At 47.1% G+C, this 22,392-nt stretch overlaps 1 protein-coding gene across 3 annotated transcripts in view; it reads right to left on the bottom strand.

Annotated features, from left to right (window-relative positions):
* RNLS (renalase, FAD dependent amine oxidase) overlaps positions 1 to 22,392 on the bottom strand; it is an 80,192-nt gene that overhangs the window by 5,272 nt on the left and 52,528 nt on the right. For 2 of the 3 annotated variants that reach the window (XM_064464546.1, XM_064464547.1), the window contains exons 5-6: positions 14,857 to 15,030; positions 360 to 535 (exon numbers count right to left, since the gene is read on the bottom strand). In XM_064464546.1, the coding sequence (XP_064320616.1) occupies positions 360 to 535; positions 14,857 to 15,030 (350 nt within the window). The remainder of the gene's footprint in view (positions 1 to 359; positions 536 to 14,856; positions 15,031 to 22,392) is intronic. The other variant, XM_064464548.1, reaches the window with a different exon arrangement.

Below are 22,392 nucleotides of genomic sequence, written 5' to 3'. Positions count from 1 at the left end.
ATATTTTTAAATACCAGCAAAAATACCACTGAAGCATGTGGGATTTACTTCCTTCCTGTGCACTGCTCCTGTTCCTATTTACCAGGACTGCTGCATAACTTACCACTGAGCCAGGCCCACTACGTAAAAAAAAATTACTAGAAATGATCTGGCTGTCGTTGGCCAGCTTGGATGCTGCTAATGGCTACATGGAAGAATGTATTATGGATATCGAGCAACTATCCCCTTATCCTCTTGCTCCCCGGTGATGAAAACCACTGGGTCATATGATGTCCTGTTTCTTGCGATACACTGCAAGTCTGCACTACAGCATCGCCCCAGCAGCATCCCCCCAGCTGACTGATCCCACCACAGAGTACCTGAGAGTATCTCCATTTCTGACACTTGATGCTGGCTGGTTTAGGTAGGGATGGCACAATCTTCTCCAGGTGACTGAGAATTAACTGCTGCACCTCTGCAGGGTCTGAATCCAGGTGCTCGCTTCCAAACGTCACAGTTGTGTGAACTACAACTGAGGGCCCAATTTCAGGAGACTCTGAAATAAAAAAATAGAAATGCTTTTGAAATATTACTTGTTAATACTTGCCTTCCCTGCATGCTGACAATTGTGCCTCTAGCCTAGGAGTCGTAAGAGCAAAAATATCTGTGGCACCACCCTGTTCTTCCAGCTGGAAAAAACACAAGGAATAACAACACAAGTTGTTCACAAGAACCACAGTGAAGAAATCCAGGCTTTTTGCAAAATTTGTGATGGTCTTCCCATTGCAATAACCCTAGCTCCACATATGTCTCCTAGAGGAACCTCAAGGCATTCCCACACCCCATAAGTAGCAGCTGGAAGGAGCAGGGAATACACTGGAAGCAAACTCTTCCCCTTTTTCCTCCCAGATATTTTGTCAGGTCCTACAAGGAGGGCAACCAGCTGGCGATTGTGGCAAACTGGCAAAAGAGAACAAGAAGAAACACGTAAAACTGCTTTGTAGGGATTTTTCCAGCCAGGTTTACAAATAGTAACAACCAGTGCCCCTACAACCGCAGGGCACTGAGAGGCATGCCGTTGCAGCTGCCCACCTGCAAAGTCTGGCTTGGGTGGTGGTTGTGGAAATGAGGCTTCCCAAAGGGCTACACTCTACAGTTGGGACTGTCTTATCACTGGCAACAGTAAAGGGGAAACCCTTTACCAAAGGCTGAAGCTCATGCAGACATGTGGTAAGACTAAGGTATTGGATGATGCACCCTGGTTTTTTTTTGGATGGAAGATTATTCTTGGAAACGGAATGGCTCTGTCGCCGCTCACACGGACCAGCTGCCAGGGGCTTACTGCTCTGCTTACAGCTGAAGGCACGTGAAGCCCTTCTGAGCCCAGCAGCACATGCCAGCTGTAAACCAAACAAATTGCAGTCGCGGCCACCACAAGCCTGAGGCATGCAAGCCTCCGCACTGACAATGGCACAGCTCTGCCAGCAAGCCACCTCCTCTGTCTGAATGGTGGAGGAGCATGGGCAGCTGGGTCATCACAGCCAATTTGCTTACCTACCTGTATCAGACTAATTTATAATCTTCCTCCCCTGCACGTTCGAAATGCATGCCCCCTTAAGGGGACAATATCTGCAACACAGGAATATGAGACTTGAACATGCAGTCATCACGAGATAAAAATTATCTTTAAGGCAAAGGACAAAAAAAGAGGAGTGTTCGTTGCACGACTGAAAAATATCTGCTCCCTCTATAATTGGCTGCATATTGGCCCTGCAACAGTATTTACATAGTTGAAAGGCTAGAGTAAAACCAATACTTTACATTTATGGAGGGGGAGAAAGGGAACAGAAGCCAGGGCAGGTTAGCTCGAGAAATTAGCACTCCTTTTGGCCTGCACAAGTGAGCTCAACTTAAATTTTGCTGTGTTAGCAACTTCCAGAAAATCGATGTGTGGTTGTCAACATGCATGTTTTAGGGAGTGTGAACCTTCAATACAACTTCTGTCCTCAGGCAAATACATGCAAGTAAGCAAAACTCAAAAAAAAGAGTTTGTCCCTTAAGAATTAACCAGGCTGCAGTGCCAGGGGAGGAAATGAAGGCAGCTCAAGTGCTGACGTTCATTTCAGCAGACTTGGAAATGGCCAAGCTTCATTATGGCTGGTGCTGGCCGTAGGTTCTCTACAGCAAGGGACTTCTGTCCCCGCCGGCACGTTGGCGTGTCACCTTACAGACTTGGTCTGGACAACCACCAACCAGCAGCCAGAGAATAGGCCTAGAATAGGGGATTTTCAGGCTCAGTGATTTCCCTCTGCCAAGGCATGGTGAGGATCTAGCAGATCCTTGTGTGAGTCATTCCTGCTGGGGCTGTTTCACTTCAAATGAGCAGGATGTATTTGCTGGAGCAAGGACACAACCTGGGTTCTGCTGTATTTCAGCTGAGAGCTCAAACTCACCGAGCTGGTCATTAAATTAAGTGATTCCCTCCAGCTCCATTAACCAGAAATTCTCTTTTGGAAGCAGAAAGCCTCTTCTGGCTAAACCTTTATTTGAATTAGCACATTCCTAGAAAAATATTTTAGTTTCAGCAAATGAGCATTTTATGACCAAGGAACCCACAAAGAAGGAGGCAGTTGAACACTTTCTGAACAGTTCTTGCTGATAGATACCAGGCTTGATAGAAATCTTTATCTCTGCTATGTCAGTGAAGAGATCTCCAGCTCCAGCTCCTCCAGCTGGAGATGCCCTTTGGGAAGACAACAAATTCCAGCTTTCCAAAGGCAACAAAAATGTCCTTCTCTGACAAGTTTTCTGTCTTGGGCTGATCACTTCAGAATATACTACTGAGACAGAGCAGTACTGAGTCCTAGCACCCACAGCAAGCATGAAAGTAATGGCTTGAACTTCAGTTGGAAGGATCCCTTTACTCTTTCTTGGGTGGGCCAGCTCAGTCAACCCTTGTTCTCAAGAACTGGGAAAATGTGGCAAAAAGGATGAGAAGATGTTTCCTGGTTGTGATCAGGAATGAACCCCGACAGGCCATGTTTGAAGGCACCAAGCCATGGTGCTGCCTTTTCTTCAAGCTCTCCTTTTCCATGTAAGGCACTCCTAAGAGCAGAAGATCACTCACTTCACTCCCTGGGTTGGGCTTACAAGCTCTGTTTTCAGCAAGTACTAGAGCTCTTTTCCTGGGTTGATTTCCTGAAGTATCCAGAAACTTTTGAGCTTGTCCCCTATTTTAATCTGAGATGCTGATTTTGCTCTCTCATGTCTTGGGCTTGAAAATCCACCTGACATGGATTTGGGATGAGGGCAAGGCAGGTCTGGGGACTAAGACTGTAGGGTGAAAAAAGGATCACTCTTATCTAGAAGCAGAGGCTCAGCCAAAAGGCCATCTTCTTGCCTGAACTCTGATGAACTGATTGCCTGCGTCTAACATCCAGCCTCATACTCATCTTCCTGAGATTCCTCCTGATTCCACCCCCAAGCCTGCTTTCACAAGCTAGCACAGGACATATCTCTATTTGCATCAGCTTTTCCAACTGCCTGGAAAAACGTCAGGAACGCTGCTCAGTCTCTCCTTCCCATTTTGGGGGGGAAAACAGGTATTCTGTCATCTCTGCAGAGAGACTGTCAGGGACAGAAGACCAAATGGGGAAGCCTATTAGGTATCTTGGGATTTATTACAGTGTACGTGGTATTTTGGCAAATTCTTCCACGTAAACTTGGCAAAAAGGCTCATTAAAAGGCACATAAGCATTTTAATAAAATATGTATTCATTGCTTGCTGTGGCTTGTAATAGCCATTGGTTCTTGGACAGGGCTGCCTTCTTCCAAATTTCTCATCTCTTCCATAGTATGTACAAAACAAGTTTCAGGAAAACAGGCGGTTCGCTGAGTTTTTAATTCCTCCTTTGAGCTACTGATAGCTTGGAGAGCTTCCAGAGGCCACTGAGTCAGAGCCTTCCAGTACTGAAATATGCAGCCTGCGAGGATCAAGTTTAGCCTCAAGCCCTTTTCTTTCTTCTGCAATAATACTGGCTAAGAGAGGACTTTAAAATAGATTTTTCCCTGAAAGCAATGGATGTATCTCAGTCTTGATGCACTGGCAGTGAACGACTGTTCAGCTGTTGCAGGACTATAACCATTAGTTTCTTCCCAACACGTTTAGATCAGGCTACAACAGCTAGCTTAAAAACAAGGGCTTCTGGCACGGCTTCTCATGAGATTTTAATTTCCGTTATTTGTGGCAAGGATGCAAGGCATCCACGGCCGTGCTAGCAGATGAAGAAGTAGCATGGGAGATGTGGAAAGCCAGGGAACGCTCAGCAATGTGAGGGGTGATGATCTGAGGGTGAATGGAAGCAGCATAAAAGCTTTCATCTGCTCCTAGTTCTCCCCCCTCTCATGCCAGCTGCATGGCAATTAATCCAATCAGTTGATGCAGTGGAAGGCATAAGATGCCAGGTAGATCAGAGCTAGAATGAGACGGCAGAGTTGGCTGTAGCTTGTACCTGCTTAATAAGCAAGGAGCCGCTCTGCCAGCGTTGGCAGTGTCCTCGGCATCCACAGTTGCCAAAGGACCCCATTGAAAACCTATGAGCAGTGAGCTTGCGCCTGGCTCTCCCTCCTCCGTCCAGCCTGTGCTGCGTCGCTGCAGTGGCAGTGCTGCTGCAGGGGCTGGAAGCCTGCCTCCCATCCCCTCTGGCCTGCCTCTGTTAACTTGCACCAGGTGGAATGTGGCTTTTTGCACAGAGACCCTGTTGAGGCTGCAGCCAGGGAAGGGAGCGCCAGCATCGCCTCGTGCAGCAACGGCAGTTTGGCAGACGTGTTTGTGCCCAAGGTTCAGACTCTCCTCTTACCCGTGGCATAGGGAAGATGCAGTACTACAACTATAGGTTTCCTTCACTTCTCTGTTAAGTTTTCCTTGTTTAACTGTTAATGTCTTCTGCTCTGCTGCATTGCATGGGACCGACACAGGCAGATAGTAGATGCAAAGTGATGAATGTGAGGATAAACACATTCCTTTCAAGACTCATTTTGCTTCCTTGTCAACAGAAAATAACTGCACAATCTTTGGCATATCGCTTCATCCAGCCCAGCACCCCATCTGTGACAGGGAAGGTGCCGCAGGAGCTGCTGCATTGCTGCCTGGCCCAGCAGCAGCAGCTGGGGCTGTGCAGACCTTGCAGACTGTGGAGCAGCTGGCTCGTAGGGATTGGAAGAGGGGCCGAGCCAGGCTCTGATATGGGTCCCAGATTTAACATGGCCACCCTCCTTGGGCTGTCTTGGCCACCATGATGTCTTGGCCACCGCAACTATCTACATGCAGTTGTTCTGAGCAGCCTGCAAGGCTGAGCAGAGTAGTAGGGATGAACAAATCCCATGTTTTTTGTCTCAAAGTTTAAGTGTGAAGTTCCACCAGTCCCCCATGGAATTAACTAAGTGGGGAATTGAAAAGTGAGGATCTAACTACATCTTCTACATCCTGAAGAGATGACAGAGCCAGACTTTTCTTAGAAGTTCAAAGCAACAGGACAAGAGCCAATGGGCACAACTGCAATGCGAGAAAATCCCAATTGCACATGATGATACACCCCCTTCCTGTGTGAGCAGGATGTCCGTAGGATGGGACCCTGAGTGGTGGGGTGTCTCCATCCTCAGGGACTGCCCCAACTTTCCTGGAAACCTGTGACATATTTGCTCTGCTGGGAGCAGGTCCATATACCCCCATCCTGCTGCCTCTAGCTGGAGCCTGGTAGGTTTCTATAAGCCCATGAAAAGAGACGAGGAACACCTCCAATACTGAGTAACATGAAGTATAAGCTGTCACAAGTAGAGGACACATAAGCATTCTGGAAGGGTCGTCAAAGACAGAAAGCACAAAAGCAATTAGAGCTCACCATACACTGCACTTCAGCCAGTTATAACTGTGAATTAAGCACCAGCAAAGTCTCCCCATGTTGAACTCTCTGGGGAAACTGGATCTTGACCTACAACCTGGGAATGAGGGGGAAGGTGTGAGCAGGAGAAGGTGGCCATCAGCTTCTTAACATTCGGGACTGTCTCAACACTCGTCATTAATTCTCAGCTGAATGAATCACAGACTGTCTAAAGAAAGAGAAGGACAGACTGCTGACAGTGAGAATTTATGCAGGATTAAGACTATTACAAGTATTGCCTTCCAGAAAAATGATGGGACTAATAAAAGACACCCTGGAGAAGAGCACAGAGAACAGAGCCCAGGACCGTTTCCCCAGCACAGTGGCTTGCAGCTCAAGAGCATCTGGTGTCAGAAAGGCGGCTCCTAGCTTTGCATAACACATTTAGTGTGGAATGGTGAGATGGAGAAGTGTGATGTCCTGGGTGAAGCTGCTCAGCAAAGCTGCTTGGGCTAGAAATTTAGCTGTCACTATTACTGTGGGATAAAGACTTGTGGGCAAATTACTCCACGCAGTCTGTACTGCAGGACAGCGACAATATGAACAGCCCGTGATGCCAAGCCCTCCCATGGGGACCTCCTTCTGCCCCGGGAAATTCTCAGGTGATATTAAGGGTCTAAAGTCAGCTCCTGTGGTGGTCACATCCTCCTTACCATCAGTCTCAGGGAAGGAAGGGGACAGAGAGATCACTAAAGCATTAAGATCTCAATAAAACAAAACGTAACTTCTTAGAGAAAGCCCACAGTGGATTATCTGCCCACCAAAATATTCTCCCTTGCAAAATGCAAAAGCTACTTTTTTTCTGGTGAATCTATGCCAAGGTCAGGGTTCAGAGACCCTAAATTAAAGAGACATTTTAGAGATTAGCTGCGATCCCTGGGATCCATGAAGGCCTGAAGTTTCCTTCACAGGGAGAACACCGTCAGAGCCTGAAAGTCATAGGATTCATTTGGCACATGGTCAGGATGGGAATGTGACAGGGTAAAAAGTAACTGTGGACAGGGAAGCATTTGTGGGTAACATGGATCTCAAGGTGCCAGGAAGGGGACAGAGCACAGTGCTCTTGAGACTATATTAATGGCAGAATGTCCCCTAAGAAGGACCCACCTACCTTTTGACACTGCCCACAGGGCTAGCAGTGGGGACTTGGCAAAGACGGGGAGAAGCAGCTATAGCTTCTCCTACTGTCCCCAAGAAAGCAGAAGCCAACACTGGATTTGTCCAAACAATAATATTCTAGGAGAGAAAAACATGCCTGAGGGCCACCATGGAGCACATCTTGCAGTTGTTCAGCTGAAAGGCTTTGAAGAAAGAAACCCCGTACCACAAGGGACAGTGTCCACTGAGGTGCCAAGGACATGGTGTTCAGCGAAGCTGATCAGCCTCAGCCTTAGAAGTGGTTGTGCTGGTCTAGGACTGAAGTACATTTCTGAAGAAGCATGAGACAGCATGGGCTGCAATCTGCATGCCCTGGAAGTGCCCCATGGCTCACAGGCTCTGCAAAGCCCGTAAATCCACCAACCCTCGGGAGAACGAGATCTACTTTGATAAAGGCATAAAAGTAAGTAGCCAAGACCTGAAGATCAGTTTGCAGGTTCCACAAAAGGTCCACAAAGAGAATTTAAAATTTTTCCTGGTTCACCTGCACTGACATTAAAACTTGCCCAACAGTGAATGTGGACAAAGCTTGAAGAATTGCCTCTTTTTGCATAGGAGGCTTGGTTAAACTCACGTCTCAATTTACTAGTGTTCAGTAAATACTCACCAGAACACTGCCTCCCTCAGAGTCACAGGACTTGGGTAGGGAGGGACCTCTGGAGGTCGCTAGTCCAACCTCCTACTCAAAATAGGGGCCAGCTTCAAAGTCAGTTCGTACTCTTACTGTTTGAGTGTTCAGCTCAATGGCTGGGAACCCCTCCCATGCAGGAATGGGCACTGTATCTCTCCTTCCTAGGGGATCGATCCTAGGGTTACAACCTCGTCTGCAGAAGAGACCTGTATACAGATGTGATAGGCACGTGTCTTCCACAGGAATGTTCTCTTCATTCCTAGAGGAAGTGTGTCAAGTATTTTTCTTGCGTTCCTGCCCAGAAACTGGAGTTAGAACAGATACTGATAAAAAACAAGACATGGTTGCTTCCTGCCCCTCAGGATTTTTTAATCTTACTGAGGAGATGCGTTTTGCTATCCAAAACCCATTCTGGCCCTGGGTAGCATGAGGGGAAGGGAAAGGGCTTAATCACTGCCATGCCAAACAAACCCTTGAAGCTAGGCTGTAAAGGAAATGCTGCTGGGTCAGCGCAGAGGGCAGCAGAGAACCTGGACATCTCTAGACAGTCTGGAACCGCTCCCTGGGAGGGATCAGCAGGCTGCTGAAAAGGCAGCCAACGTGCAGGCCTCACAAAGCTCTGAGAACAGCGGATAACTTCACCGTGCCTAGCAAACAAGCAAGAGAGATGGAGTTCGCTTTCAAAGTGCCACACTGCTACTTAGCAAAAGGGTTAGTGAGCTTCCCAAGTTATCCTCAGAAGTTCCCATGGTTCACAAGGTCCCATATTCTCCCTGGAATAAAATCTGCTCTATCTCACAAGGCACATTTTGGAAGAGACTGTGTAAAGAACAGTGCTAACTTTTTTTATATTCAGAAATTCAGCATTTCATTAGCCCTACAGACAGCTTCTGATTAGTTTTCTAAAAGGCAGGCAGGGCAGGCAGGGGATTAGAAAGCAATTGGCCATGTAATGAGGCGAAACCCTAAATAACTCTTTAACTCCTCCATCTTCCTAAAAATTTTTATTTTGGTACTGAGAATATAAAGGAATCTGTATTTTAAAATTAAAAAGGATACTCTAGAATTACACTGATCCTGAAAACCTGTAAGACGAATCTTCCCTTTAAATTATATAACCTCGCAATCCTGAGGCAAAAAAAGGGAACTGCTTCCATTTTTATGTGTCATCTATCTTTAGTCCTCCAGAATGCAAAAAGACGCAAAGACTGCGGTATTACAGAAATGAGGCTTGAAATAATTTATACTGAAGAATTCCCACTGTCCCCCCAACCAGCCATAAATATTGATGGGGTGTTTAAGGCAGCCAATCACACAAATATTTAATATTAATACATACCGCAGAGGGAATTCAACATACAAGACTTGTAGGCTCTTCCTTATGTAACATTTGAGCGCATTACCTCTGCAGACGGAGATGCAATTTTATAAACAGCAGCTGGAAGAATGATTTCAAATGGGGCCCTGAGCAATGACAAGCCTTTGAACAGATTAAACAGGAGAGAGTTCATGCAGTAGCCCTTGGGCCAGTCCGGGCAGGACAAGATGTTAAAAATGTGCTCTACACTGCAGCCGGGGAGAATGGCCCTACCTGGAGCCTCTGGAGTCGGGGATACAGAGGGTCCGAAGCCCGCTATACTCCAACTGAAAAAGAGATATTGGCAGCATATGAAGGGGTCCGAGCTGCTTCAGAAGTGGTTGGTACTGAAGCACAGTTGCTCCTGGCACCCCGACTGCCAGTGCTGGGCTGGATGTTCAAAGGAAACATCCCCTCTACACACCATGCAACTGATGCTACGTGGAGTAAATGGGTCGCACTGATCACCCAGCGGGCTCGAGTAGGAAACCCCAGTCGCCCAGGAATCTTGGAAGTGATTATGGACTGGCCAGAAGGCAGAGACTTTGGATTATCACCAGAGGAGGGGGTGCCACGTGCTGAAGAAGCCCCACTGTATAACACACTGCCAGAAGATGAGAAGCAATACGCCCTGTTTACTGATGGGTCCTGTCGCCTTGTGGGAAAGCACCGGAGATGGAAGGCTGCTGTATGGAGTCCTACATGACAAGTAGCAGAAACTGCTGAAGGAGAAGGTGAATCGAGCCAGTTTGCAGAAGTAAAGGCCATCCAGCTGGCCTTAGACATCGCTGAACGGGAAAAGTGGCCAGTGCTCTATCTCTATACTGACTCCTGGATGGTGGCAAATGCCCTGTGGGGCTGGCTGCAGCAGTGGAAGCAGAACTGGCAGCGCAGAGGCAAACCCATCTGGGCTGCCGCACTGTGGCAAGATATCGCTGCCCGGGTAGAGAACCTGGTTGTAAAGGTACGGCATGTGGATGCTCACGTCCCCAAGAGTCGGGCCACTGAAGAGCATCGGAACAACCAGCAGGTAGATCAGGCTGCCAAGATTGAAGTGGCTGAGGTGGATCTGGACTGGCAGCATCAGGGTGAACTATTTCTAGCTCGGTGGGCCCATGACACCTCAGGCCATCAAGGGAGAGATGCAACATACAGGTGGGCTCGTGATCGAGGGGTGGGCTTGACCATGGGTATTATTGCACAGGTTATCCACGAATGTGACACATGTGCTGCAATCAAGCAAGCGAAGCGGGTAAAGCCTCTGTGGTGTGGGGGACGATGGCTGAAATATAAATATGGGGAGGCCTGGCAAATTGACTGTATCACACTCCCACAGACCCGCCAAGGCAAGCGCCATGTGCTTACAATGGTAGAAACAACGACCGGCTGGCTGGAAACATCTCCTGCCCCCCACGCCACTGCCCGGAACACTATCCTGGGCCTTGAGAAACAAGTCCTGTGGCGACATGGCACCCCAGAGAGAATTGAGTCAGACAACGGGACTCATTTCCGAAATAACCTTATAGACACCTGGGCCAAAGAGCGCGGCATTGAGTGGGTGTATCACATCCCCTATCACGCACCAGCCTCTGGGAAAATGGAGCGGTACGATGGACTGTTAAAAACTACCCTGAGAGCAAGGGGGGGTGGGACATTCAGGCCCTGGGGTGCACATTTGGCAAAAGCCACGTGGTTAGTCAACAGGAGGGGATCTGCCAGGCGAGCTGGCCCTGCCCAGTCAGAAATCCTACATACTGTGGAAGGGGATGGAGTCCCTGTAGCCACGCAAAAAGTACGCTGGGCAACACAGTCTGGGTCCTCCCTGCCTCCGGCAAAGGCAAAGCCATTTGTGGGATTGCTTTTGCTCGGGGGCCTGGGCGCACTTGGTGGGTGATGCGGGAGGATGGAGAAGTCCGATGTGTGCCTCAGGGGGGTTTGATTTTGGGTGAGAACAGCCGAATATTTGAATTGTATTATGTTAATTGCTATATAATACTGTATATCATCACTGCTGTGGTCACTATATGCCATACCTATGGTATTACAGTAAGAATCACCTAGATTAATGGAGAATGAATTTTGATGAAACTGAGCAAAGCGCAGCAATGATAGAACCAGACAAGCACAGCTGTTACGGAACCAGAACTGGCTCCAGTGTGCAACAGTCCAACACCACACACCATCTCTCCTGCCCTGAAGGACTGTTATGACAGATGGAGCCCAAAGTCATGGACTAAATAAACTCAATGGACATTTTAGAAGGATGGGTGATAGACCAAGGGAATGATACCTGTGTGTATATATCAAAATACAGGAAAGGTGGTGGTGATTAACTGGGTTGTATTAGAAAGTGTGGGACCTGGGCATGAAGTAGTTGGTATAGAATAAGGGGTGGATATTGTCCTGGTTTCAGCTGGGACAGAATTAATTTTCTTCCTAGTAGCTGGTATAGTGCTGTGTTTTGGATTTAGGATGAGAACAATGTCGATAACATAGAGATTTTTTAGTTACTGCTGAGCAGGGCTTACAGGGTCAAGGCTTTTCTGCTCCTCACCCCACCCCACCAGCGAGTGGGCTGTGGATGCACAAGGAGTCGGGAGGGGACACAGCTGGGACAGCTGACCCCAACTGGGCAAAGGGATATTCCATACCGTATGATGTCATGCTCAGTTTATAAACTAGGGGAAAAGCTGGCCAGGGATCCACTACTCGGGAACTGGCTAGGAATCAGTCAGCGGGTGGTGAAGAACTGCATTGTGCATCACTTGTTTTGCATATTCTTTTATCATATTATTATTTTCCCTTTCTTTTCTTGGCTGTTAAATTCTCTTTATCTCAGCCCATGAGTTTTACCTTTTTTTCCCCCCAATTCTCTCCCTCATCCCACTGCGGGGGAGTGAGTGAATGTTTAGCTGCCTGCCGGGTTAAACCACAAAAAGCATGTATGTGCGCATGTGTCTCTAATATCAGCAGAGCTGTGCACGTGTTTGAAGAAAAGTGAATAATTTGGTGACTGCTTTTGATCTTTATACTTCTGTACATCTGCATTACTGAACGTGATACAGGCATGCTTTCCAACCCTCCTGTGCTCAGCTCGAGCACTCACAGCCAGAAATACTGCTCCAGCTAACAACATACTGCTCTCTCCCTAGCACTACTTTTCCAGGAACAAAGCACAAATCTGCAAAACACAAGTTCACCAGGAAAGACAGTGCAGTCAAGGTGGCTGGATGACTGTTTATATGTCACAAGGAGGGCCCTACCGGAGAGAAATTGTCTTCAGTTGCTGGCACCCAGCTTGTTCCAGCCCTAATGAAGGTACACAATTTGTTGTTCTTGGAAAAATTCACTCATATAAACAGATCTCTCCCATGATAGGAGGAAAATTTCAGTATGAAAGGTATGTGTCAACACTGATGTTCTGTGAGTTTCTGTGTATTTGTTAACAACATGCTCCAAATGATATGCTTTCTATTTGGTTAAATTGCATTTGGAGACAGCAAACACTGTACTTAGCTATTTTATAATTCTGTTATAATTCCATAGTTGTTGTTCTCAGTGCTGGCGCTTTGAGGCCACATATGCAAGCAGATGACAAAAGGATGGGTGAATTTCTCCCTTGGGCTGTGTCCTCTTCTGCACAGCTGGAGTCAGGCAGCTGGGATGGACAACACCAGTAGGTGCTACGAACTATCAAGTACTTACCGTTAAACATGATGGCGACATTATCTTAGATGCAAGAAAATCTCCAGCTGCACAGTGTCAGTAACAAGGAGAAAATGCCAGAGAAAAAAGAAATCACTCTGTATTTGGCTTTCCTTATGCTCTTTTTTTACATATTCACTATTGGCCCCTGCTGGAAGAAGCGTATCAGGGTGGATGCATCTTTGTTTTGGCCAATTCAGCCGTTCTTTTGCTTTATTTTCCCTCTTTTCAGACCAACAGGCTAAATTCTTAGGAGAAATAAGAAAATTGGGCTTCCACAGTGGTGAGTTGATTCAGCTCTCCCAACTCCTTTGCTCCCAGCATAAACTGCTGTTTCTGGAAGCACTTCAAGAGCCACTGGTACCCAACTGGCTTTGATGTATGGAGGGGCATATTTGGAAGAGATATTTGGGAGAGCCGACTGAACTGTACTATCACCACAACAGGGAAGAGCGCAAGGTCCTGTGGCTGACACAGGACTACCCCATACATTAGTTTGGCTGAGCAACAGATGTTTCTGAAAAGATCCTGCTGGTTATGGTGGATCCACCTTTAAATATAGGCCAGCAGTGCAAAGGTGGCAAATCACATCACATCAGGGCCTTTAGCAACATGACCTAACTCTGCAGCTGGATCTACCTGGAAAACTTGCGTGTGGGCAGGACCAGATGACCTCAGGTGGTCCCTTCCAACCTGAATGACCATGAACTGGGAAAGGCAGACAATGGAAGAGGAGGCAACATCCACAGGCTGAGCCATGGGAAGTTCAGACTGCAGATGAAGAAACTCTTCTTCCCCCAGTGGAGGTACATCCCTGGGACAGGTCAACAGTGATGTTAGGGATCTCCATCCTGTTTCTTTTTTAAAACCTCAGCTAGAGAAGGCAGAGCTGCCCCAACCTTGTATTAGCACAGCCTCCACAGCCTGGAGCAGAGATCTTCAGAGGTCCTGGCCACCACTGCCACTGTTATACTGTGACACTCCCTCATGATGGCTTATTACATTAAATTGCATGTTTATGGTGTAAGAGAGGGAAGGTATGCCCAACCTTATGGCTGTTTTCTAGCATGGTGATGGAGTGTAGATATAAGGGTGGCAGGCAAGGCTTTCAGTGCCCTGCCCAGCAGGCACACTGATGTCTGCAGACTGCAGGCAGGAAACAATGAATCCCAACTGAACAAGGAAGGCTAGAAACAGAAGTCTCCCATGTCTAAATCTGAACAGGCAGTGAATTTGGTAATACTTAATAATTACGTGTTAGCAGCAACTGATTATGAAAATCCTACCTTATTCTATGACAGTGAGTCACAGTGCTTTGTAGGTCACCACAAAGGTAGGTAGGTTTTTACCCCCACTTCACGGATGTGGTTAAACCTGATCATTGTCGCAATGTGAGCAAGTAACAGAATCGGGAAGCATTTTCAGCTCCTAATGAACTTGATTAAACTCAAATGCTAGTGGTTTTTCTTGAGCTATTCTATGCCAATGCACTTTTGGTATATGAAATACATTTAATAAAAAAACCATATACTTACTCGACTGCCATCTTCCAGAAACAGATGAGAAGTGTCTGCCTCGTGGGATGCTCTCCAAGCTTTACTGAGCAGCCCTACCATGCGCAGCCATTTCAAGGATTTTCTGTGATTATAAAAGCGCACTGGCTATCTCTGAATTAAGACTGAACAGCCTCAATTATATAACTTATTACTACTTCCAAGCATGCTTAGTGGAAAGAACAGGAGTTGTAAAGTAATGGATGATGGGAGATGGCATGTGTATGAATCAATGCTTAAACAAAGGAACTCCAGCTCTTTCTTGGAATAGCAACATTTTGATGTCTCAAATCCCCTGACACTGGTTTCATAAATGCAGTAACATAAACCATGTGCTGGGTGGTGATTTTCTGAGGACCTTCCCGCTTTCATTGTGTATTTTATTACAGGCCAAATGTGACATTAAATGCTATCCACTGTGGCTTGGAGTTAAATACTTGCTCTGTTCAGAATAGCAACACTCAATTAAACAGCATTTTTCATGATCTACATCCTCTATTGTCACTGTTAAAGGGAAATAATGGGAGCACTGACCTATATTGCGTTTCTTATTATCGATGGAGATGAAGCGTATGCAGGGATTATTGGTGATGTACTGTGCAGCCCAGGGCACATCAATCCGCGTACTGGCTTCATAAAAAAGTCCCAGAGCATAGCGGGAGGAGTAGCTTGCAGATTCCAATTGTTGCTTTTGAGTTTCATTAATTACTGTGGGAAAAAAAAAAAAAAGGAAAAAGAAAAATCAGACAATCCCTCTTCTCTCAGAACATTAAATGTGTGAATGCTGCAGTTAAGCTGATTATTCCTTCCTGAAAATGACCAGACTGCTAAAACTAAGACTTTAATATTAAGCCTAGAGTTTTGTAGTATTTTTTCTGGGACACCTCTTCATGAAGTTTTAATGGCATATTACGTAGAGTACGTTATTCACATACAGCACTCCCCCATCTGTTGGTTTATCTCCCAGTTCTCCACTAGTTGCCTCTGACTTGAAACTTCAGTGACCAGTGACTTTTTTCCAAATCTTTTCCAAATCTTTTTTCACAGGGTGAATAAACAAGAATAAGAGGTTTGGGTTGCCTCTAGCACATCAAGTACATGATTGTATGACTCTGCAAACCCCAGATGACCTCACATATCAACAAAATGAACACAGGGACTCTTGTATCTCTGGGGAAAATAGCCCTGCAACTTCTGGTTTGCAATTCAAATGGATGAAGAAAACTCTGCACTTCAGCACACAACAGGTTCGTAGTGAAGTTCAGCTCCTTCAGCTGAAGGTATTTTAAAGCAGTTTAGAAAATTTCAGAGCAAATACAAATCCATTCCTCCCTATGATTAACTCTTCTGTCTTCTAATTATGGTAAGATCTCCTTTTTGCCTCAATTTTATAATCTTCATAAAAAGCTGCACAAAGTAGCATAGGCCCCACTGTGCATTCAAATACTATTTTATCTCATGCTAGAGAGAAATACAAGAGTTTGACTAATCATAGATCTGGATGTCACATCTCTCTTCCTAATACTGAACGGATGGCCAATGCTTCTGCAAGCTGGAGCAGGACGTGCAAAAGATAAAATCACAGTGGTCTGCCACTTGTATGTGAAACTGCAGGCTGTGTTGGGCTTGTTTGGAGATGTGATATTGAGAGGCAAAAGAACAACGATCGAGGTGCTCCATTTTATGCAAAATTCAGCCGATGTGATGAACATCTTGTATAAAGAAAGGAGCAGCCGATGGCTATATCCACCATGGCACCTTCCACAGGCAGCAGACCAGGTCTTGAGTGGTATCTTCAGAGGGCTTCAGCAGAAGTCCTGCCCCAAGACAGACCAGATCCACGCGTGAGGTGGGCTGGGATGAGCTGGAGGGGGAAGGTCTCCACACAATGCTCTGCAGGCAAGTGGCATCTGCAGACTTATGCACCAAGCTGCCCAGGAGTCACAGCAATGAAGGCCAACCAGCCCGGTGTGAGAGCATCCAGCAGGTCAAGGGAAGGTATTATTCCCCTTAAGTGAGGCCACATCTGGACACACTGCATAGTTTGTTGTGCTCCCCAGTACAAGGGAGACAAGAAACCGGATAAAGTCCTGTGCAGGGTCATTAACATGGTCCACTAAAGGGGGTCTCCATTCCTGGGGACTGCCCTGACTCACCAGGACACAGCCCCAGACAACTTGCTGCAGCTGCAGTGTTGGACCTGCTAGGAGCAGTGTTAGGCTGGAGACTCCCACCCTGGTGCCTCCAAGCTGGAGTTGGTGGGACTGGGCGATTCTGCATACTTTACCCATGCCACAGCCACCTCCATGCGACTGTAATTAATGTGCTTCAAAGAAGAATGCCGGTGTGACTGACCTTGCTGTGATGACTAATGCTGCTCCTCAGAACTTGCAACCAGGATGGTTTCATCACATGCTCACTCCTCCAGCACATGCTCTCTCCCTGGCATCACCCCAGCTCTTACCAATCTGTGGGCAACCATTTCAACTATGCAAGCCTATGGTGCTGAGTCCAAACTCCTTGTCATGACTGGTCCATTCTGGCAACATTTCCACGTGGCCTCCCAAAATGTGCAGGGACACAATTCACGTCCCTATTCAGTGCCTCTGAAAGGCTCAATAAGTAAGCCATGAAACCTCCTATGTCTCAAAAGTCTTGGTGAACCACCAGAGAAGATTCACCAAGGATATCGAGTCCATTCTTCACAGACAAGTGCCTTCTATGGGAGCATGCATGGTCTGCACATGAAAAACCACCAGGCTACTCATAGGTACCTGCCCATCCAATTGTTTTTCTAGTTGTATATTTTTTCTGTGATGGCTCTCCACTCTATTCCTCTACACATCATGGAGAACACTGATTCCAGAAGCGGCTTTCTGCCTCCTCCCCTGAAACAGTGACCTCATGTACAGAGTGCTCTCCAAACTGAGGGTCCTAGCTGGTCTCCCCCACCCCACCATGACCTCTGCACCCACACCAGCCTTACCTAATCACCAGCACACCAGAGGATCACAAGTCAGATTCCATCTCAAAACCCATCAGAAATAAACCTTGAAATGCCCCGAGAAAAACCCTCACAATTATTAACACAAATATGCTGGGGAACAGAAATGTGGGGGGCAGAAGGAAACACTGATTGACCCATGACAGCTGGGGAGAGGAAAGGAGGAGAAATAAGGCATCTGGCACTAGGGGTGGTGGTGGAGCTGTCTGACAGAGGAAGCCAGAGGACAGGCGTGTCCAGAAGGGTAGGGCTAGCTGAGCATGATGGGTTTGAAGAAGTTCCCTTTCCTTCTCCAGTCCAATGCCCCCTCTGAGAAGGTGTTCAGGGGGCCCAGCTGCCTCTCATCTCACCCCTGCACCTAGATCTTTCCAAGGAGGATCCACTCCTCTCCATGGACTTCAGGAACTCCTCTAAGTGTTGGGTCAAAGACCCCTTGACCTCTGCTGACACCTTTCCTTGGGAAAGCTGCCTCCATGTAAGTTATGGCACAGTAGGGTTCCCGTTTGTTATACCACTGGTCTGTGACCAAGACCCAGTAACAGTTTAGCATGGAGAATACTGTTGGTATGCTACTGCCTTGAGCGGGCTCCTGCAGCCCACATACATGCTCTCTATGGAAGAACAACACCATACAACATGCTCCAGAGAAAACCAGGGAGCAGCGGTTGCAAGAGCTGCTCTTCAAGGTAATTTCTTCCTGCTTCACCCTGAGTATGTCCCAGCTGAGGAACTGGTGGCTCCCATTTCACCCAGGACTCCAGATGTGGTGCAGACCCCCCTGCCTGGCCCCCCGGCCCAGACAGCCAGCTCCAAAAGCCACAGTGCGCAAAGGACCCTGCCCCGGTTTGCTCTGCCCTCCTTCAGGCCAGGCTGCTCCCCTGGATCCCAGGGCTCCCGGGTGTGCAGGGCTCCAGAGCAGCCTGGCAGGGTGGCTGCCCCGAGCTGTAGCGGGCCACTGGCTTTTATCCCAGCTTTTTGTGCCATTCAAAGTTTTTGTGTTGACCCGGGCACTGACAGAACTCCCCCAGCTCTGCAAATCTCTGCAGGCTAGCATCTTCGCCTCCTCCATCCCTCCCTTCTTCCACAGCTTCTCTCCAGCTTCTGCAGCCCCCAGGACCAGGAGATTTCATGGTGCGGCACGATAACTTGGCAAAGCGGGAGACAAGGAGGGGAAGGGAGTGGATTAAGCATGGACACAGGATGGGCTGGAGGACTGCCCTGGAGTAAAACACAAGTAAAAGCACAAGAGGACCTCGCACATCCCACCCCACTGGAAACATTCCCTGGCCTGTGCTAACTTCCTGCTCAAGCCGTGAATTTAACAGTGCAGGCTCATGGTGCCAGCATCCAGGAACCATCTCAGGGGCTCTTTACTGCCAAGTCGCAACAGTGATGTTAGCGATTTCAGCAGTGCTTGTCCCAGTTCCTCCTGGCAGACCACAAGAGCCCAGACAGGGAACAGAGCCACTGCTAAACACATGCTGCATGGCAGAGGGGACAGATCTTGTCAAGAACCCCCCAGTCCTCTTTCACGTAAGGGCTCTCCACAGCTGGGTTTTCAGATGTCCATCACCACCGGGACCCCTTCTTACAGCTATGATAAATAATCACAATGTATTACATGTTCTTGCTGTGCTTCGAAAGAATATAAGTCCTATAAACAAGCAAATAAATATGAAGCTGTAATATCCCATCTAAAACACTGTTCTTTGTCCAGGTTACTTTGGCAACTTATTTCCCCTTGGGAAAAAAATAATAAACAAGACCTCCTCCAGCCTGCAAAGCAAATTCCCCTGGCACAGCTCAGCACACAGAAACCTCTGCGCTGTGGGAACACATCTGAGATAGGGATGAACTGCCCAGCTTGGGGGCTGCAGGCACTGAGATGCTTAAGCCCATATCCTTCCTGCCTCTGCTCCGCAGCACACATGGGCTGCTGTAGGGGAAGGGACCAGCAGGTTTAAATTTGCTCAGGCAAATGGTTTATTACATGGAGCGCTTCAGCAGGTACAACCTTCGTAACGTTAAGTGTTGTCAAAGCCGAGCCAGCCAGCTGGCTCTAAAGTACCTCCTTTAAGACTAAACATAGCTTTATGGACCTGTCTTCACAAGTTACAATCTTTCAGAAGGTGTTAGTGGTGATTGGGGATGGATGTTGAACAGCAGTGCAGTAATCAAAGATAAGTTACAATTTCATCAGCTTTAAGTACATGTGTACACAGGGAGCTTGGCTGGGGGATGCTGGGGAAAGCAGATGAAGGAAAGCAATGAGCCCAGCTGAGCAACCTCCCTCCCAGAGCAGGCAGCTTCCAGGGTGGGCACCAGCCAGAAGTGACAGGGCTGTGACTTAACAGATCAAAGGGCTGTAAACCACTAGGCTGGCTTGTTCACAGCAGTGAGGGAAGGAACAGCTTCTGGGAAGAAGTCGCTTTTCAAATCCTTGGGGAGATGGAATAACACCCAGGCTAAGGACACCCAGTTATACTGCCCAGCACCTGCAGGTGTTCTGGGGACAGTGGCAAGCTGCTCACTGGCAAAGAGCGAACCCCAGAGACACTGAGGAGCTTCTCCAGACTCAGTCCTGCCCTGTTCTTGGGTAAACCAGAGCTGGAAGGGAACCTGCAGGGTGGAAACAGAGGGGCAGTGCTGCAATGCTAGCCACCCCGCACGCAAGTACGTGGGACTCGTGGCCAGGCTCAGGTCTGAGGCAGCTGCAGCAGGTCGCCGGGGACCTTGTCTGGGCGAGTTGCGGCATCCCCACGGATGCGGATCCCCCACTGCTGGGGCCCCACGCCAGGGGCGACCTGCTCATACAGGGAAAGAATGTTTCCTTGGGGCTGGGGTTTCCTGTGCTGCAGCTGTACCGGTGCCTCTGGTCTCTTTCTGACCATACCATAAACCAGAAATGACTAACACCCCTTGTCCCAAACAGTCAGGTTTATATCTCAAAATTTGAAAGTGTATTAATTCAATTACTGATGTGTGTTTGCTAATCAATTTGCTTAATTATTGCTTAGGATTTTTCAAAATAATGTCTCTGTTTCACTGGATACTAAACTGCTGCAAATTTACAAAACCGAGGAAGTTTTTATAGCTTGAGAAGACAGGTAATAAAGAGATGTCAAGTTTGAAATCCAGAAACAAAAAAGCTGAACTGTAAGCAAAAACAATGCTATGAGTTGTAAGACTGAGGTTTTTCCCCTGCTCCATCCATTATGCATTTTAGCAAGGCCAACAAGTTGATCTAAGGACATGAAGAGAGCCTTCATTTTGAATTTCCATACTTTTATTGGTTTAAATGAAAACCAGACTCTTGTTTTAATGTTGTGTATGAAACCACAAAATAACTATTAATTTTTCCCCTTCCAACAAAAACGGTTAAGATGATTTTAATAACATTTTGGAAAAAAACCCAGCTTTCAGACCATGGAATTGTCCAGCATACAAGAATTGGCCATAGTGACATTTTTAAGGCAATGCATAAAGACATGAAGATCTTATAATTTCCACTGAAGAACTCAGCTACAGCTGCACTGTGAATGCCACTGAAGTAAATGTCCTCTGGAGATTTCATCACATCAAAGCAAGGGGCATGTATACTTTATTTGCTGTTTCTCTAGACACTGACAGCAGAGTGGATTACTTATCTGTAACACTCAATAAATATAGTAAGGGCTTTTTATCTGCCGTTCCAGTACTTTGATGTCACCTCACTGCCTCACTCATGTTGTGGGAAGGAGAGGACCCAGAGATCCCATTAGGGCCAGCGCAAGAAAGAGGAGAGCCAAGGCTTCAGTTGGCAGGCTGGGAACACGGGCACCATGCCATTCAGGAGGCCAGGACTGAGCGCAGCCTACCATTGCAGAGGCCAGGGAAGCAAAAATAAACCCAGATGCTCCAATGGCTAAGAACCGACCAGGACAATCAAGGTTTAATCCTGGATGTTTAGTCATTCGCCAGCAGTAAAGGGAGGGGATTGTAATATACACCTTTATCTGCAGAAAGGAACTGCAGGACCTAGGTAGCATGTGGATCATTCACCACCAGCTTGTGGCAGTTGTCAGAGGCTTCAGCAAGACTTGCAACTGCAATTTTAAGCAAGCAGGGATGGGGAAGAGACACGATGGGTTGGTAAAGGATTCAGGTCAGTCTGGTAACTGAAGCAGGTATGTTACCCGTAACTTCACACGAAGTCCCAACCTGTCACTGTAGGTCACAGCTGCTGGGGACAGGGAGAAACCACATTCAGAACTGCAGGGAAAAGCAGATGCTACAATGTGAGATACATTTAAAATACTACTTGTTTTAGAAAGTTTTGCTGTTCCTAATTTAGTACTTTAAAAACTTTGCGGATACTTATCTCCCTATCAAGCCACCGCATGATTTCAGAGCTCAGCTGGGATGCTTGTATCCCGCTCTTGCATGCACATAAGGATATGCGGGCAAACTTGGGTAAACAAACTGAGATGCTGGTTTGAAAGACTTCCAGGGGTGAGAGGGAAAACACTCGTTTCACCGTTCAGTCTTGCCAGGTAGCACAAAGGACGTTGCATCCTGACAACCAGCAGCTCCAAAGAAGACAACAAAGAGCCAGATGTATCTCGTGTTATTGCACACAGATTTTGCCAGGTATGTTCAAAATTGCTTATGAGGTACGGCCAAAGTGACTGTAAATCTAGAGACATCTAGACATTACTGGCCAGGGATGCACTAAGAAAAAACCTATGGCCATACTTTTAAGGATCGACAGTGCTATTAAAGCAGCAAAATACGAGGATGCTGGAATTTATTTTTTTTTTTCTTTTAGGAGAAGATCACTCATTTTAGTCTTAGCTTCTTTTACTGGAAACTCCTTATTCTAATAATTCGACAGCTTAAATCTTTGGTGGGAATAGTATTAGAGCCTGGCTTGAGCTTTGTGACTTTTCCAGAGTACCCTCCCAATTCAGTGTAACTCCTCCTCCTTGTAGGCCTGCTTCCAGCACTTTCTTAAGCCATCTCTAGCAAGTCTGACACAGGTGTGTCTGGTGGGACTAGTGTTTTCTGAGAAGCACAACAGTCTTTCT

This window comes from Phalacrocorax carbo, chromosome 13 (genome assembly GCF_963921805.1).
Source record: "Phalacrocorax carbo chromosome 13, bPhaCar2.1, whole genome shotgun sequence".
Taxonomy (NCBI): domain Eukaryota; kingdom Metazoa; phylum Chordata; class Aves; order Suliformes; family Phalacrocoracidae; genus Phalacrocorax; species Phalacrocorax carbo.
This window is presented reverse-complemented; position numbering and strand designations above follow the sequence as displayed.